This window comes from the organism of the source record quoted next, unplaced genomic scaffold (assembly GCF_019419815.1).
Source record: "Pyrus x bretschneideri cultivar Hongxiangsu unplaced genomic scaffold, Pyrus_bretschneideri_v1 Contig10, whole genome shotgun sequence".
Classification (NCBI taxonomy): domain Eukaryota; kingdom Viridiplantae; phylum Streptophyta; class Magnoliopsida; order Rosales; family Rosaceae; genus Pyrus; species Pyrus x bretschneideri.
Genome location: NW_025999391.1, coordinates 8559854 through 8579677, shown reverse-complemented (window position 1 = coordinate 8579677; position 19824 = coordinate 8559854). Strand labels below are relative to the sequence as shown.

The 19824-nt window shown below is 37.6% G+C and overlaps 1 protein-coding gene across 4 annotated transcripts; it reads left to right on the top strand.

Moving 5' to 3' along the window:
• The first annotated feature begins 2941 nt into the window (after nt 1–2941).
• On the top strand, nt 2942–9650 carry LOC103964526 (upstream activation factor subunit UAF30-like). Of its 4 annotated transcripts, none has more exons than XM_009377464.3 (8): nt 2942–3504; nt 5361–5463; nt 5572–5746; nt 6331–6481; nt 6990–7110; nt 7243–7414; nt 7947–8003; nt 9297–9650. In XM_009377464.3, the coding sequence occupies exons 1-8, from the start codon at nt 3185–3187 to the stop codon at nt 9302–9304; spliced, it is 1107 nt and encodes a 368-aa protein (XP_009375739.2). In that variant the 5' UTR covers nt 2942–3184; the 3' UTR covers nt 9305–9650. The 4 variants fall into 4 exon arrangements, with proteins under 4 accessions (XP_009375739.2, XP_009375738.2, XP_009375740.2 ...); XM_009377463.3 differs by having other exon boundaries at nt 2943–3504; nt 7950–8003; nt 9378–9650; XM_009377465.3 differs by having other exon boundaries at nt 2943–3504; nt 7950–8003.
• The last annotated feature ends 10174 nt before the right edge of the window (nt 9651–19824 follow it).

Here is a 19824-nt window from a genome sequence, read left to right as displayed (position 1 = left end):
TTCACAGTGGGTACCAATTTCAGACTATATCTAGCTAAACGATGAGTGATAGAGTTGGCTTGACGTCGAACGCTCTTCGTATCCTCGACTAGCTATCCAATTGTAGACAAGTTAAATGATTCTTAAGAGCTCCCACAATCTGAAGTGAATCCCCTTCAATTAAATTACGAAAATCCCTAGTCGACGCCCAAACTGCACACTTTCTGGCTGCCAACACCTTTGCATGCAGCGGATAGTGGATGTCTTTGAAGTTCTTGCAGAAGGCTGCCACAAAAATGCCCAGGTTGTTCCTCACGGTGAAACTAACACCACCCACCTTGGATTCACGCTTCCACGTCCCGTCAAAATTGATCTTGATGCACCTCGAGGGAAGTACTTCCCATTTGGATGGTCAAGGCATCTAGGCTGCACCGAACAAGCTTGGATGCACAGAAACTCCTACCACCATGTAATGGATTTTGATGCAGTAATGTCAGGGGAATCACAAGTATTATTCCATAATTTAGAGGTCCTGCAACTCCAAATAACCTAGCAATTCATCAAAAAAGTTTTGAAACTAATGGGGACAGATTGCAAGGCTCCATTCCTAGAAAGAACAAGGCTCCATTCCACGGGGTAAGCTACCAATAGGGGAGCAGAGCCGCCAACAAGTTAAACGCAATTTTTGGGGGATGTTGGCGTTTCATAACTTTGACCATATGGAAGATTGACACACAGAAGAGGAAGAAGAAACACGATTGGTAATGGGTCATAACCAATCCCTGGCCACATAATAACTAATTTTCACAGTGAATACCCCATTTGCTTCATAGTGCCAAGTCAGGCAGTAAGAAGTATCCCGAATGCTCAGAGGTATTGAAAGGATTAGATCCATCTCCATGTCGTTGAAAAAGGGATGTAAGGAGATCACTTTTCCAGACCTTCATGTCGTGGTGAATCAGTTCCATCACCTGTTCCAAAGTGCAGCCATTAGGCTTGGGAGTCAAGATCCGGAAAGAGGATGGAAGAGAAATCCATGGGTAATGATGTCCTTAGCTGCGTATATGCTTCTCCAGCAAAAGGAGCAATTTGCCTTGACTTGAGCATCCATGAATGATGAAGAGGGAAAGTATTTCGTTGTGAGAACTCTGTCCAAGAGGGAGTCTGGGTTCGTAATCATCCGCCAAGACTGTTTAGCCAAAATTGCATGATTAAACGCGTAGAAATTTCTGAAACCCAAGCTAGCCTCTGATTTCAGAAAACATAATGTATCCCAAGAAATCCAGTGAATTTTCTTATCACCCTCAGTGTTACTCCACCAAAAGTGCGCAATAAGACGATCAAGCTCATCACAAAATTGCTTAGGGAGTAGGAAACAACTCATGAGATAGTTTGGGATAGATTGTGCCACAGCCTTGAAAGTAATTTATTTACCCGCCGCGCCCTACACCTTGCCTTTACAGCTTTCAAGTCTTTTCTGTAGTCTTTCTTATATAAAACTAAAACAGGCACGACGGTTACCCCCCACAAGAGTTGGTAGTCCAAGATACCTTTCATGAAGTTAATAATTTTGACCCCCAACATAGCAGCCAGCCGCACTTTCTCTCACTTTTTAATATTTCTACTAGAGCAGATTTCGCTTTTATTCAGGTTTACTTTTTGTTCCGAAGCACGTTCAAACTTAGACAGGATGTCAGCGACATGACCGCAATTAGAGATGATAGCACGAGTGGGCAAAAAATATCGTCAGCGAACAGTAAATGGTTCATTGAAGGACTGCCTCAGCAAAGAGAGAGACCCTGCAGTAAACCCCAACAGTCCTAGACGGAGATGATGGCCGAGAAGCCTTCCGCACAAAGCAAGAAAAGGTAGGGTAGATGGTCGCCCTGCTAAAGATCCATGATGGTTGAAAGTATCCCTGAGGGCTGTCATTTATAGTGAAAGAGTATGTAACTATTGATACATCAATCATCACCAGATTGATCCACTTACGTGGGAAGCCCAATTTTATCAAAACCCGCTGCAAGTACATCCATTCGATCCCAATGGAGTTTGAATATAGAAGTTTTATTTTTAAATTCTTTCATAAAATTTTGGAAATGACATATATTTACATATAATCTAAACTGGGAAATTGGAGGTTTCAAATTCCAAGTGTTGAAAATTCTAAATTTTAGTGTTTATAAATAAAAAAAAATATTGGTGCATGTCAATTTATAGAGTTCTAACTTTTGTCAAAGTTTTAAGTTTATTTACTTTATTGTAAAATAATGAGGTATTCATCAATTTACCCCCTGAACATGTGATCATTGACCAATTTCCCCCTTCAACTTTAATTTTGGCCAATTTTTCCCCTCAACTCTCATAATTAGTCAATTTGCACCCTACTGTTAATTTGTTTTAATTTTCCATCTATTATTCCATAAAGTAGGTATCCGCATGACTGCCTTTGAAGGGCAAAAAAAAGTCAATTTGCACCTTACTGTCATTTTTTCAATTTTCACCTTACTGTCATTTTCCGTTAAGTAGGTTTCCCTACACCTTAAATAGAGGTAGACAAGGCCAAGGGAGGCGGCGACGGGGTGTGGGCAGCTGCAAACTGCAAAAACTGCATATCAAATGAATTGGGCTGCAAATAGCGGAGGAGGGAGACGTTGGCAGCAGTGACGGGCTCGGCTTGGAGAAAAGGAAGAACAAGAGAAAGTTAGAAGAAAAGGAAAAAGATAGAAGGTGCAGGGAAAATGACTTTTTTGCTTTTTAAAAGCAGTTTGTGGATACCTACTTAATAGAAGAATAGATGAAAAATTTAAAAAATTAACAGTAGAGTGCAAATTGACTAATTATGAGAATTAAGGAGAAAAATTGGTCAAAATTAAAGTTAAAGGGAGAAATTGACCAATCTTTACAAGTTCACCGATAAATTAATGAACACTTGTAAAATAATTTGTTAAGTACAAAATGGAGGAGGTAACCAACCAAGGTGTAGGATGTAGATACTAGTGTGAAGAATTTAGACCGAGCAAAGCAAAGACAAAATTTCAAATCCCATAAATACCCTTCACCGGTCCACACGCCACCATTACCCGTCTCCTTATTTCTCCTTCTTCCCAGGTATCACTTGCATGAGACGCCATTTCCTTTCTCTCTCCTCTCCCTAAACTCCAATCCCTGCCGAAATACCGGTTAATTCAAGGGCCCAGGAAAAATGGTATCGGACTCGGAACTCCTGACCCGGCTCAGAGAAATCCTCGGTACTTCGGACCTCGACACGGCCACCGCCGGCAGCGTTCGCCGGCAACTCGAAGCCGATTTCGGAGTTGATCTGTCGGACCGGAAAAAGTTTATCCGGGACCAAATTGACATTTACCTCGAGACCCAGACCGAACCCCAAGACGAAGAAGCAGAGGAGGAGGTCGGTGAAGCCTCAGAGAACGCAGAACAAAACGACCACGTTAAGGAAGAAGACGAAGAAGAAGAGGAGGAGGAAGGGGAAGAGAAGGGAAGCAAAAGGAAAAGGAGAAAAACGTGAGTTAATTTTTATTACTCTTTTTTTTTTTTTTTTTTTTTTAATTGCAGTTTTGGATTTTCTTTAATTAGTGTTTGGTTGCTGGGAAAATTGGGTTAGTGGGTGGCAACGAAATTTAATTGTTGTGGGCTTATGAGATAAAATTTTTCTTTATTCGGATTGGGTCCCACCCACATTGTGTCGATATTTCTGAGAATTATCTGCGCCAGACGGCGGTTTTTATTGCTTTTTATCTATTGGATGGCTGAGAATTTTTATGAAAGTTGACGTCTTTTTATTGTGTTAAACTATATCAACATTGTCTGTATTGCATTTTTTATGTTAGAATCAGTGAAAGAGCCAGAAATTCTACCATGGGCTTAACCTTAGACATCTATAAGTTCAAAGTGAAAACGAAATATTTTTTTTATAAAGGCTTGTATAATAACCCAAAATCATAGTTTGAAAACTCGTTAACGACGATTTAAATGTATTATTGTATATTAACTTCTGTATTTCTAATATGACATGATTTCTATAAGGTGATTAGCTAATCAGTGATCGTTGACACAATAGAAACGAAAATAAATACAAAATGGTAAATTTCATTCATGAGCTATGTCTCTGAGGTGAGGATACGGGTCAAAAAAAAATCAAATTATCATATTTTCAATGGACCGGAAGGGTCAAAACCTTTAAAGATTTTGATATAAAAACACCAAATACAAACAATCATATAGCAAAAATTTTGCAAGTGAAAAGGGTCAAGTGATCCTCCTGAGCCTTCACTGGCTCCGCCAGTGGTTAGAATATAGTTCTTTAGTTGCAGTTTAAACAGTGAATGTTTTTCGGTGTTTCTACATGTCCACACTGGTGTGGTGCATCATCTAAAATCTCAAAGCTCATTGAATTATCAAATACTGAGGCTTTTGGCACTGGTTGCAAAATGAGGCTGACAGCAGTCTGTCTTTCTGTCTCATTCTGGAACTGAAAAGGCTCCTAATATTTTTGGGTATACCAGTTTTAAGCTGTAGTATACTTAGATATGGTTCGGGAGTACATGAGACGTCAATGTGTAGTAGTGTTGTATATGCAAGTGTACTTGTTGACAATGAATTGAAAATGTCAATGTTGTCAGTTCAGATTCCTGGCATCCCTTAATAATCACATTGAGTTCTAAGTGAATTTATATCTAGAGATATGGCCCTTAAAGTCCACCTTTGTTATTGAAAGCCCCTTTGACAATGTTATTACTTGTATGCCTAAGAATTCTGTTGTTACTTCTGTTTCGCGTAAGTTTTATTTGTTTAGAACATTATAAGAATGGAATGAAGCTCATATCATGACTAAACTGACAGGTGAAGGATAATGTGCTATATTGGGAAAGCTCATAAGCTAACATGCCTTCTCTCCTAATTAAAGCATATATCTTGAGAGAGCTTTAAGGATTGTTTAAGTTGCATTCAATTATAAGCTTATTGTAATATGATTGTGGAATTTCTCAGAGTAAGGCATTATCTTTGAAAACTTCGGGGATGAGGATTTGTTTAAATTGATTCTAGAAGAATGCGTTAGTATTTATTGTTATGTTCCCCCTTTTTGTACACAATACAATCAGACACAAGGAACGTAAGAACCTTTAGAGTATAAAGAACGAATTCTTAACCATTCACAGATCTTGCTTTTCCTCTATCTTTAATATGTTTTATTTCTTGCTAGTCTGCTATCATTTTTACCACTCGGACCTAATGTATCTACTTTTTTCTGTATTTGGTTACTTTTACCCACAATATAGAGTATATGATATATGCTGCTCTGGAAATATGTATTTGTGCTGGGCTCTAGCTTTTCTAAGCTATGTTATATTTCCAAATAGGGTGGATAAAGGTGTCGCCAAAAGAGGTGGCTTCAATAAAATATGTAGCTTGTCTCCACAACTTCAAGAATTTGTTGGGGAGCCTGAAATGGCAAGAACAGAGGTATAATTGGTTAAGCAATTTTTTATTGTTTACTTGTCAATGCCTCTTTCATTTGGACGGAGATTTGTAACCAAGAAGTCATAGTTATTCTCCCTCTTTCATTCTTAGGTGGTCAGGAGAATTTGGGCCTATATCCGGGAAAAGGATTTGCAGGACCCAAAAAATAGGAGAAATATTAGATGTGATGAATCACTACATTCCCTTTTCCGTGTTAATTCTATTAATATGTTTCAAATGAATAAAGTCCTCTCCAAGCATATATGGCCGCTTAGCGGGGAAGATGGTATGTCCAAAATTCTCTCATTTTTCTGATGACACTCATATATTGACCTAATTGTTGTCGTTCATTATTTTACTCGTTTATATTATTTTAGTACCCTGTATGTTTTCATTTGGATTTGTGCTCAATAATATATGTACTTTACATACACTTACAGTGTACTTTGTGATTGGTTTCTTCACCAAGTAGAAGGCATATTCACACTAATTTCTGTTTTCTCTTTGGAAAGTAAAGTATTAATTATAACAAATAGCATTTTGCTACAAAGCATAAAGAAAAACATGATTCTTTAAATTTGTGCTTTTTTTAATTTTAAAAGCATGATTTCTATTTTTCTTTTCTGGGTTATTTTGACTTTCTGTATCTCATAAACTAATCTCTTTTTCAGCGTGTGCATTAACTTGGGGTATTTTTTATTTTTTACAACTTCATCTGTCACAAAAAAAGTCTTCCAATTGGGATCATTGCTGTATTTCATGTAATGGTATCTATAATGCTCTTTATCATTTACCTTGACTACTGTCACCTGAAGTTGCATGTTATAGTATTTATTTGAGATCTTAACATCATAACATGGTGTAACTCAGAACCTGTAAAGAAAAAGAAGAAAGTGGAAGAAAGTGATCATTCTGTCTCTGAAGGAAGTAATGTAGCTGAACAGGAGGAAGAAGAGGTGGAGGAAAAAGAGGAGGTGGAGGTAGAAAGAGGTAGTAGACGAAAAGAAACCAAGAAACAAAGGTTGGTTTTTTAATTTCAAATCCTACCGTTTTGCGTTTAGGTTTCTGGTTTCATTAACCTTCTCATTGTTTCCACTGTTTTTTTTTTAATTTTATCTATTATGCATGGTCAGAATTTGAAAGTTTAATCCTGTAACTTGAAGACATGTCGAGATTAAATTATGATTTATTCGTTATTTATTTACAGAACCAGGCAAAACAGAATTCTTGGAGATCCAAAACTGTAATTTTTAAGCCCAATCAATGAATTCACTTATTGTCTTATTTACTTTCTTAGAAGATAACATTCGCACAGGTTTTACTTGTGATGCTTTGAATATAGCCTAACTTCCCCCTCCCCGCTCTTGAAAAAAAAGTGGCTGTTTACTGTTTATTGCATAATCAATATATACTGGGGTCCATAGTAATCTATTTTATATTCGTATGACCATCCATGGCCGTTAGGGCAAAATACCCTGGTTCTGAGGTGCTGGTGTTTATTTGTTCTAATGGAGTGTGTTATCAAGTAGGTCTACTAAAGTGGATAAAGAAGTCAAGAAAAGGGGAGGTGGTGGTGGATTTACCAAATTATGCAGCCTTTCTCCAGAACTTCAAAAGTTCACTGGAGTGTCAGCATTGGCCAGAACAGAGGTATTAATTTTAAATTTTCAAGAAACCCCTTTGACAAAGAGAGGGAAATTTCTTTTATTTAGCCAGTGGGGATTTGTTGAAAGTATGATGTCAAAACTTATTCCTCACCCATTCCATTCTTTTATGAATTAGGTCGTGAAGAAACTTTGGATTTATATCCGGGAGAACAATTTGCAAGATCCAAAGAACAAACGCGATATAATATGTGATGAGTCATTGCGTGCCCTTTTTGATGTTGATTGCATCAATATGTTTCAAATGAATAAAGCTCTGTGCAAGCACATATTGCCCTTAAATGAAGAAGGTATACATCTTAAAAAATAAGCATTTTCCCACACATTTGCAGTTTTCAGAAAGATGAATCAAATTGCACTGTGTAGAGTGGGGCACAGTTTATTGGATATGATTCTTTTTGCGCATTCATTTCCATGTTTTGTGCGTATGGATCATGATTCATGATATATAAATTGCTTGGTAGGAAAGTGTTGAAGGGATGAATTACTTAATTATTGTGATTCCTCTCCCACATATGTTGGATGGAATGGAACATAGCAAGTGCATTGCCTACATTTCACCTAGGGTTGCACATTCAACTTCGAATGAGTACTTAACATGTTTTAAAGTGTGCATTTATCCACGTAGGGCTGCTTTCTGTTTGTTTATATGTCAAGTGATTAAAGTGATGAATTTTCTCAGGAAATGCATTCAGTTATCTGGTCTACACCATTCCATCTATACTATGTTGCCATAGAATACGTAGTCTCGTGTCGAAGTTTTGACAAATATCATGGTATCTGCTTCAGTAGTTTGACAAACTGTATTACTTGTAAATCTAGCAGCTCGAGATGACGCTTCACAAAAGGAAAACCAGTCTGAAGAGGAGGAAGAAGAAGGTGAGAAAAATAAATTCAGGTCTTCAGTTTATCGAACTTTGTTGGGTTGCAAAATTATCGTTCATTTAGGCATTCATTCCACATCTTGCATGCTGGTACTGTCATAATGTCTCCAAATAAGATGTTAAGAAATGAATCAAGGTTCTCTAAGTTATGAACTTGTTAATAACATAGTCTCAGTACCATTTTAATATTTAGATTTAGTTCACCCCAAGAAAAACGAAAAACTTCTGAAGAAAGTTCGTTTTGGTCTTCTTTCTCCCCTGCCACTTCTGAATGCTCTTGTGAAATTCCTTAGTACCTGGGAAAATTTGTTTTCACGGGTTCTCTGTACGAGACTGTAGGAGTACATAAAAAATGATTTACAGGTACAGCAATTTCCTTTTCAAACCTATGCTTTCAAGATCTTAACATCATATAATTTAAGTTTTGTTAGTCACCTGGATATGACCTCTTATATTATATATGAAATATCCCAAGCCGTGAGAAATGAACCGCTGCCCGAATAAATTAAAATAACAATTTAAAACTTTTTCATAGACGTTGCTTATTTTGCTCCCTTGAGTTCATAGACATTAAAAGGCTTAATTTTCTTGCTAGTGATTGCTTGAGAAATTAAAGATTATGTGACATCAGTCTCAGCTCAAGTATGCTCGCTGTTTATGTCCTGTCACTGCAAATGATTTTAGAATGCTTTTGTGATTACACCATAGACCTTGCAGCTAGAAAATGGTTGGTTAATATATCAAGCGTTTATCTTGCAACTTTTTCATGAATCATAGTTGATGATCGTTGAGGTTGGTACACAGAGTCATTGCATAATTAGTACCAAGATATTCGATGACTGAGTATAATGCAAGGCTACTGTGATGTGAATGAAAGTTCTGAATATCGAGTTAGGCTGAGGACCATAATCAACTAGAGCTTGTGAAAAGCGTGAGGTATGACCCTTGATTTGTGCCATTGTTAGCTTTAAACTCTCTAAAGGTCAAACCTCAAAACACTGGTATCCAATTGTCGATGTTGTGAATTTCCTTTATGTCCCCCTTTTTTTTTTTTCTTGTTCTTGATAGTTGTTAATTTGTAATAAGTACCCTTGCACAAGGACAGCATCACATCACATTTCTGTATTTGGTCAAATATCGGTGTCATGTTCCACTCTAGATTTTAGAATACAAAATTGATGCCTCGCCTAGTAGTATTGTGTCTGTCATTGAATTTGTCAGTCCAACATTTAGAGAATGATAGAGCTTGTTAACTTTTTTGCTTATTGCCGTTCCACCTTTTTCCCAGTTCCTTGAAGTCCCACTGTATCTTGGTGCTGAATTTTTTGATCTCATACCTACTTTTTTGGCTGTTTCGCCCCCCTTGAAGGATCCGACTGATAAGCAGAGTACCATTCATGATGATAAGCTAAAAGAACTTTTTGAGGTCGACTCTTCCATTGGCTTCTCAGTTTCAGAGGTTCTGACTACTCATTTTCATCAAGACAGGACAGATTGATGATGAAGTGTAAATACTTTGAGCCCAATTGAAAGATGGCATTTTTACACTAGTTGTTATCGTTTCTGTAGTTTTGTAGTTCTTATGCTCCTAACATCTTCAAGCAATGGAAATACAAGTTTTGGTAAACTTGTTCTTGCTTACTATGCTCCCCCTTGCAGTTTCTTTTCATATGTTTACAGCTTAACTTTTCGGGTTCTTTCTCCATTTCTAAAGAGTTTCAATGGTTTAGCGTAGAAGTTGAAACTGAAGGTGGATAGAAAGGACTTTAGTCCTTGTTATTGTCTTGCAGCAGCTGTTCAATTGTTGGCGAAAGAAATATATTTTTTCTGGCATGTAGTTTCATTTTTTAGCCGATCTTCCTGCCTATGTGTGCGTAGAATATATACCAACTAGCCTTTGGTCTAGTTGCAGTCGTCACAAATTGGTTGAAAGAGGTTCATGTTCGATTGATGTGGGTGCGAGGATGATATATATTTGTAAAAAGTTTGGTGCATAGTTGAGGCTAGATGAGGATCCTCTACGGATCCTCTACTCATCCCTAGGATCCTCCCAAAGAGAATCCGGATAGAATCCTAGGCTCTAACACAAAATTGCAGGGTGTGTAGTGGCAGCAGCAGCTATACATCGTGACACGCTGAGACTGGAGGCATGATGCCCTTGTTATTGTATAGTGACATTCTCATAATGGAGGATAATAATGCGCAATCAACATACACAATGAAAATGGCTCTAGTATGGACATTAACTTCATCATCCGTGATCTTGTGTTCGATTTCCCTTCTCCAAAAGTATCAAAATTTCTAAAAAGCAACCTATGCAGCTGCCACTTTTTTTCGTGATCTCGTGTTCGATTTTCTCTCTCTCCTAACTCATCAAACCTCCCCACTTAGATGGCATCCATCTTACAACACATATGGCAGGATCTGTAGGTGGGTAAAATTGTGTTAGATCATGCTTCGTAAAGACTCGTGCCTAAATTACACGACGTCGTTTTAAGTCATGTTAACGAGTCATAAAGACTTTATTTTGCACAATTGATAATGATCCATTCTATCCAACCAAACAAGAAGAAAAAGGAAAAGGGAAATTGGGATTAAGGGGATGAGACAAGTGAGGGTCATCATTTCGGCAGTAGCCACGGTTTTTTTCATCTGAGGCTCTTGCAAAAGAGTTAAGCACCCCTAAAATGTTCCTGGCTGCTTTGCTTGTGGCTTTAGCAAATAACAAACATTCGTTTGCAAACACTAGGTTCAGGATTTTAAAACCACAAGGAGAGGTTAGCAGACCCCAATGGTGGTGCTAGAAATTTTTTACCGGATGGGCTAGCTCAAAGATTTAAATCTTTATAAACAAAGAAAAATTTTAACAGTATCAGCTAGCTTAAGAAAATTTTCACAAGGTGAGCCAAGAAGTTTCGTTATTCAAACAAATTCAAACTTGTACATGTACAAGAAGCGATTGAGAAAAAAGATGCGAGAAAAAGAGATGGTTTGTAAATTGTATTATATAATTAAAACGAGAGAACTTGAATCAGTAATTAAATATATGATGAGCTACATTCGAAAATCAATAAAAACTACATGTAAAATTTTATTTTCTACCGAAGGCTACCTGGGCTACAGCCTAAGGTAGCCCTTAATGTGGCTCCGTGGGTGGCAGACCCACATGATTCTTAGAAGACCTTGTCAAAGCATTCATATGTCTAATTAAAGGTTCCGTACAAAGAATGAAAATATAAGGAGAGGGAAGATCTCCTTGTCTAATACCTTGCTTAGGATAAAATTAACCGTGAGCATTTCCATTTATCAAGATGGAGAAAGAGGCATAAGTAATGCACTTCATAACCAAGTTTCACCCATTTAAAATGAAAGCCAAACCTTAAGAGAACATACTTGATGAAATCCCAGTTTAACAAATCATAAGCTTTTTCCAAGTCTAATTTGATGGTCATAACCCGGTCTTTCCTTTTTTTTTTTAATTTTTTTTTATTTTTTGTCCTTTGAAGCCAGAGAATATCTCATGGGCAATCAAAACATTGTCTTGACTAGAAAGACTAGGGGCAAAGGCACCTTGGTTCATTGAAATGCAATGGTCTAATAAAGGCTTTAACCTTTTAATGATGACCTTTGTAATAATCTTGTAGCTTACTTTACAGAGACCAATAGGTCTACAATTACTCACAGTTTCTAATTTTTTCACATTGGTGGTGAGGGCTATATTAATATGATTTATAACGGACTCCCTGCCTACTTCCCAACAGCCTTGGTAGAAGCTTGCTTGGAGTCCATCAGGACCAGGGGCTTTCAAATCACTAGGATTTATGGATAGGGTTAAGCATCAAAATTTCCTCCCATAAATCTGTTTGCAGATTCCTTTAAGGGAGCATATACAGAAAACTAATAATCTATAATTGATCAAGACTGATATCTTAACTACTTAACAAATGTAACGATAACTAGAGACCAGGGACGGAGCCACTATAGTAGGCCTAGAGGATGCCCCCCACTCAAAATTTTTTTTTTGGGTGCAGAAAAATTGTACAATTTTGCATCTCATTGACCAACCCTAATTAAAATAAAAATTAAACCCTATATGTTAATTGGTATCAAGGGAAATGCTAAGGAAACTCTTCCAAAAGTCTCCATGGACTTTCCGTCACCTTATGTTTTTAGCAAATCCCCGTATCACCATTATTAAACATTGTGCTAAAAATATGAGGTGGCAGAGAGTCCATGGAGAGTCCCACTTTGAGAGAGTCTTCTTGGCATTTCTCTTAGTATCAATATGCCTTGACTTAGCCAACAATGATTCTAAGTGTTTTGTATGAAAAACTTTATAGATTAATATATAAGTGTTTATTTAGTAAATTTTTTAGCTTTTTGATTGTAACTTTGTTGTTTGGGGATACCCCCATTCATACAAATCTCTGGCTTAGTCTCTGCTAGAGACAATACAATAATTGATAAAATCAAAGAGTTCCAATAAAGAAAGAGACCACCAGTCTGGCTATTAGGGTTAGAATTATACATAGATAGCTCATATCATTCAAACCTTAAAAATCTGGGAAGAGCTTGAACTGGAATTTATCCATCTTCCATTAGCATTCTGATACTGAGTAAATTACCTTAGGTCAAGGCCAAGATTTCCATCTTCTTCTTGGACAAATTTGTGGAGGCAAATTTCCCTCTTCTTCTTCTTGGACAAAATTGCACCTACAAAACAAATAACACCTTAGGTCAAACCCAAGAGCCTCACGTGCCCACGAGGAATTGAGGGGGGGGGGGGGGAGGGGTTTGGCTGAAAAACCTCCGATGGCAAAGTTAGAATTTTGAGGGAAAAGTGTTTGGACAATTTAGAGAATTTAGCAAGAGTGTAGAACTTAGGTTTTGGAGAAAATGAAGGTGTTTATATAGGGGTGTGGCCGGCCCCTTTGGGAGGATATGGACTGGCCATTTGGATGGTTTTTTGGGTGAGATTCATGATTTGTAGCTAATTAATAAATTAATTGAATAATAAATAAATAAATTAGCTAATTAATATGATTTGAAAGGAAAGATTTGGGGGTTACCTTGTGGAGAATATTTGATGAGGATGAATGAAATAGGTTTCAAATAAATACCTATTTTGGGCACTTTTGACTTGATTGAAGGATGGTTGTCCACTGCTCGCGCGTAGAAGTTCCGGTGTTCCTCGATGGTAGTTTTGTCATTTTTACCCTAAAATCCACATGTCACCTCCATATTCTTCTTGATTATTTTTTGCTCCACGTTTATGTTTTTAGCACAATCCCCGTATCAACATTATTAAACATTGTGCAAAAAAAATATGATGTGGTGGAGAGTCCATGGAGAGTTTCACTTTGAGAGAGTCTTCTTAACATTTCTCTTAGTATCAATATGACTGACTTAGCCAACAATGATTCTAAGTGTTTTGTATGAAAAACTTTATAGATTAATATTTAAGTGTTTGTTTAGTAAAATTTTTAGCTTTTTAATTGTAACTTTGTTGTTTGGGTCATACAAATCTCTAGCTTTGTCCCTACTAGAGACAATACAATAATTGATAAAATCAAAGAGTTCCAACAAAGAAAGAGACCACCAGTCCTGCAATCAGGGTCAAAATTACACATAGAGCTCATATCATTCAAACCTTAAAAATCTGGGAAGAGCTTGAACTGGAATTTATCCATCTTCCATTAGCATTCTAATACTGAGTAAATTACCTAAGAGAGTGCTAACTCCAGAGGAATTATCACTCAGAACACTAAACCTCACTTGCTGACGCTCGTTGTTCTCCAGTCCTGCACCAAATCTGCCTTAGGAATCCATTTGTGTTTCGATCCTTCCACTACCTCCTTATAAGGTTTTTCATCTCTCATTACTTCTCATTTTTTGCACCTGTCCACCTTCATTTGCACCTTGGGATTACAGTTGTCCATCGTTCATCATCCTAAGCATTATCTTCCACTCTTTGCCCAAGCTCTTCAATTTCCGTGTTTTCCTCTTCCACATTGACAGCAAATAGGAAACAAAGCATGGCTTCCTTATGGAGATTTGACTTAATATCCTCATTGACCTGTGTATCCTCAGGGTAGATTAAAGGTTCATCATAAATAACCCTATTTATCATAAAAAAACGATCTTCAACTTTTTGACACAAGTGACCTTTTATCCTTCTTTTGCCGCAGTAAAAACAGATTTCAAACAGCGTTTCATAACTAATAAGAATGGGGTTATCCTCATGCCTACTGATGATCAGTACCCTCTTCAAAGGGAACCTATTATCCACCTTAATCAGAACTTTCACGAAAACATCATTGAGATCAAGTGTGATCTCATCCACTTTCATGATCATGCCTAATGGTTGTGAGATATCTTTGAAGATATTATCCTCCTTGTACCGCATCGGAACCTTTGGTAGGTGAACCCACCACATCACCAATTCGGAGATTATACCCATATCACAGAATTGAATAGTCCAGCGCTCAAGGTGGAATATTTTTGGCCTCTAACATACCAAAGTCTATTCTCGAGAACATAATGCAGGTCATCCTCATCAGTGAATTCCAAGACAAACCATCTACGACCAAAGTAGTCCAAGTTGAAGGTATTTTTCACCTCGTTTTTCCAAGTAAACTCAGCTTCCATTTGATGAGATGGGCATCCAAGTATTGTTCGAACATTTGCCCATATACGACTCTACTCTGCATGTGCTCGATATTGATCGAAGAGCACAAAGTGGTGTTCACTCTACTGATTCTTATTTTCACGTGAAGGTGTTTCTAACTTTCTTAATAACCACATGTTGTCCAAGTTGACGCACTGGGAAAAGGTTTGCCGAGTTTGGGACATATTGGTTGGCATAGATTCTAAGCCTTCTCGTGGTAAGAGAAGTGTTAGCAGTGACTTAAGGGCATGGTGGAACAAATAGTAAGAGAGTAGCTAAGAAAGAATGGTTGTGGAAAGTTTTGAGGGGAGAGCCTCAGCCATTCAATAAATAGACAATGATTGGAGGAATCTAACCGATAGAGAAGAGTAAAAAACTTGTACTGCAAATTGATGAGTCGATTTTGTTGCAGTCCTATTAGATTAGGAATGTGATTGTGTAAATCCTAGTATATCTAGGGATATCTCTTATATTCTTATTAGAAGTTGATTACCTATTAAATGTTATAATCATAAAGGGTAAGGAATTAAACTTCCCTACTATTATAAATAAAGGCATAATAGGGTGGAATAGAACACACCTAAAATTACACATCTCTCTCTTCTCTCTACTATTGCCGCACCTTTCTCTCTCTATGGCCTCCATAATTGTTTAGTAAATTATGCTTACAACACGTTATCAACACACTCTTGACGCTGCGCTAAAGAGAGTTTATTTTTCAATCAGGGGAGTATTACATTTTAATCATTCCTTTTATGATTAATTTATTATTTTATTGAATTGATCTGGTATTGATTCAATTTAAATTTTTTTTTTAATTTTTTAATTTTTGTGTTGAACGTGATATAACGCATTGGAGATGCAATTTCGGCTTTCCGAGAAGGATCTTCTGCAAATTCAAAGGCTTTTGTTGTTTTCTACCAATCAAGTATGCTTAAAATAAAGTAAGATATTTGAAACGACCATGAAGCATGAAAACATTCCCCATGATGCATGAACCCCCTATGTTTATATTTTCCTTCCGATATATATATATTGTATATTTTTATATATTTGTCAATATATATATATATATATATATATATATATTTGGTTCATGCATCGTACAATTAAATTGTTATGTGGAATATGTGAGTCAAAGTATCAAATTAAATTAGAAGCAATTCTAGGGTTTCTTAAACCCTTGTGGCACAAACTGGACAGCAGCCCTTTGGGCTTTGTTGCATTCACATGGACCTTGACAACAACTTTGCTACGAGCAGATGGCTCGACCTGGTTAGGATGACTTGGGCTTGTAGCCTACATTCATCAAGAAAGCCTGCAGCTTTCCTTTTTGGACCTTCATATGCTCTCAGCCTATGCTAGCAAGCTATCATGCTTGCTAGGTCCTTGTCTTGCGCGCCATTGGACTGCCAGCAAGCCCACGCTGCTTGCTGGGTCATTCTTACGGCCCAATTTGATGCCAGCCATTCGGCTAGGATTCCCGTGCATTATCAAGCTAGCAAACTTGCTAGGCCTTGGTCCGCCTACCTCCTTGGTCCAAAACGCCAACCTTAATGGCTGGGCCTATACCCTCTGACCTGTGGCTTGCAACCTACATCTGAGGCCTCTTTTGGGCCTTGCCTTTCACTCAAGGCACCTAACCCGAGCCCAAATATATTTTGGGGCTATATTTTTGACCCGATAATATTATTCTAATATCATTTAGCTTTTACAATCGACCCTGTATGACTCAATTTATTGAATTAATTAAAAGTGACATGCAATCCATTAATCTGATAATGAATCCCAAATTATTGACCTGAAGATCACTTTTGGACATTAACGATTCAATAATTTATTTTTATACTTTGAACCGTCATATACTTTCGTAGTAACGAAACTCTCACACTTGAGTTCCCAAAGAATCTCAAATCCACTACACTTAGTTGTATATTGCATTCTGTGTTTCTTGCAGGAACCTCTCTTTAAATGTTCATAAACTAAATTGAACTTGTAGTTTCAAATTTAGTGCCTTTGAAACCCGAAGTTTTCATAAAACAATACACCCATGAAAACCCGACGTTTTTCATGAAAACCATGTCTTAAAACTCGAATGTTCTAACTTTGATGCTTATGGATAATTCCTTCCCATAGCACCAATCACAATCTTGTTCCCTCCAAATTCAGTTAATTGTCGAACCGTCACAAGTTCGATTTCCCTTATTTGGACATTTCTAATAGAAACCACTTTATGTGGGGTACAAGACGTGAATATTCACTTGACTATCAAGAAGCTGAGAAACCATTGACACCAACAATGGCAAGGAAGAGCTGAATAAGTCTCCACCATGATCTTCATTCGAAGACTTGTGCCTGAAGCATTACAAATGGAAATACCTCCTGATCGAGGATTCCATGGCTCTTTGGCTCGCTTCTACGAACTGTCTAATCATGAAAGACATTGCCTGAAGCACACCATGATTACGTCCATGAATGAGTACAATTATGAAGTTTATAAATCCGATCGAATTTTGACTGGAGAATACTTTTCTCGTCATTCCATGTTTCTAACTCGCTCCTGAAGTAGTTGTGTGGAAAGCGGAAGTTTACCAAATTCTTGGATCTAATTACTACCATAAATGTGAGAGAATGATATAAACTTAGTTCGGCTGGAGTCTACCAAATGGCTCAACCCAGTTCTGTCAAAGCCTACCGAATGGTGATGCACTGCTTCGGTAGGGATACACCAAATGGCATATTCTCTCACAATCCAATTTCGAGTTTGTTTTTACAACATATGGTAGAATCAGGGCCTGCCAAGGTGTAGCATCATGCTCGAAGTGTGATCCTTGGTACCTAAGACCTAAAACTTCAAGAATAAGGGATATTATTCCTAAACCTTAACCCTGCAGAATCTACTTCTGCCTTAATGGAATAGATCATTGGTTATGCACCTGTTCGTGCTCCTGCCAATGTTGTTGAGGAGTACCATTCTAGTAGTCAATATGTGAGATTAATTTTGATCCACCAAACATCGTTGGAAAAGCAGAATTTTGACATGGATGGCCTTGTTGGCCAAATCCCCTTAGTAAACCATTTACTTTGTGAACATTTTTCCATGTTCTTGGGTTCAAGTTTGGTGTATGTTTTAGTTATGGATAATCATATTGATGTTGTCCTCGAATATGAGTTAGTTGAATCATGTTTCTTAATACATGTGACCAATTTAATTAAACACGTGATTAGGTAGAAATGTGGGAAAGTTAGTTATTTGGATGAATGCGTACTGCGCACACTAACCTTACACCTAAATCACATCTCTAACAACAACTTCATGTCTATCCAACCTGATTAAAAGCACTAACACGCTCCTTGTTGTATGAATGATATTGAATCACCATTTAAGGGACCTTAAATTCTCCCTATCGTTGAGTTTTTAAGGATATTGGTTACTGGGTACGAACCTGACGGTTTTCGTATTTACGCATTTGGGTGAGCATTCCATGTGCCAAGTTGCGCCACCGCAATGTACCACCATAGGTCCTCAAAGAAGGATGTGTATCTTTTGTCGATCATGATTCTCTTTCACATTAACTCTCTTTGAACCTTTGCACGCAATCTCTTTACTGCTCATTTACGGGTTGTCACTTTAATGAGACAGTCTTCCCGCCGTTAGGGGAAGATAAGAATGTCAATGTTCTTGGAGAACGGCGTGAATTTGCATGGACGTTACCCACTATGTCTCATCTCGATCCCCGTAACCGCACATGTATGATAAGTAAGTGCGACGAATTCTAGCTTTTAGAATGTTGCTACAGACGTATTCCTTTTATTTTGCTAAAGTGACGAGATCATATACCAGCTGCAAACATGCCTGCAAGGATAGACGTACTTAACGGACGTCGAGTCAACATCCCTGAAGTGCGTGCCGCCCATGTTGGATGGTCCAGTACACCGGCGGATAGCCAATCAATATGTTTTGGCTTGGAGCATGACAGATCACTTGGTTCGTAGGATTCACTTCCCTAGAAGAAGAAGACATGGCACAATAATGAATCTAAACTTGATTGCTGTCTCAAATCATTTCCATCTCAAGTGATTAATCCAGATTTCTCCCAAGACTTAAAGTTCTTGGTCCAGTATACTAGTTTGGATGAGCTAAATGGAATTAAAATGAGATTATCATCGATGATGTTTTCACTTATATGGTACCTACCGACATTAATGAAAAGTGACGATATCGAACCATGTTTCGTTGATTTAGTGACAATGCAGAACTGATTGGACAACTAAAATTACAATTCAGGTCAAATTCCTTACCAAAAGTGTGTATTGGACTTGTCATTCCTATACCACCCAAGGTAACCCTGTTGTGTTACAAGTGGGAAATGAAGCGTTATGAGCTAAATGAAATAAGTGCGATATGATGCACGCCTTACGGCTCAAGGTTTCTCTCAAACGTCATGTGATTAACAGTAGCATTATGAAATGTGGTTAGTGGTTTCTCCATAGGGATATAGATACGGAGATTGACATAGAAGTTCCCGAAGAATTACATGGACTGGTTCAAATAGTTCCAAAATCACGGAATACCTTCTTAACTTGTTTGAGGCATTCACTTACAATCCGACGAATGTGGTATACCCATCTAAGTGATTATTTTATCAGTCAGGGATATGAATTATGCCCTTGCATGTTAAACTATGGAGTCTTATTCCGAATTGCTAGAGTTACAATTTATGTCATTGACATAAATCTCACAAAGACTCTAGAAGAGCTTGAGAAAACTGCCTCGCACCTGAAGACGGAATTTAAGATAAAGGATCATAGGAAAATTCATTTATGCCTTGACCTGAAGTTGAAGCATTGTTCTAACGGTATTTTGGTCTACCAATCGAACTACACCCTGAATGTGTTACTTTTGAGTATACCTATGATCGTCCATACTTTATATGCAAATGAGACCCTTGAAGAGGTTATGAAATCCGAAATTCCATATCTAAGTTCAACTTTGTGCTTCGTTGTACTTAGCTCATTATATTTAGACAGGACATCTCATTCGCTGTTGATCTTGGTAAAGATGAAGCACCGTGCTTACACGCAACCACTGAATTGGTATTGAAGACGTACCCTGAAGGTACTATGTGGGCAAATCCCAATGTATCTC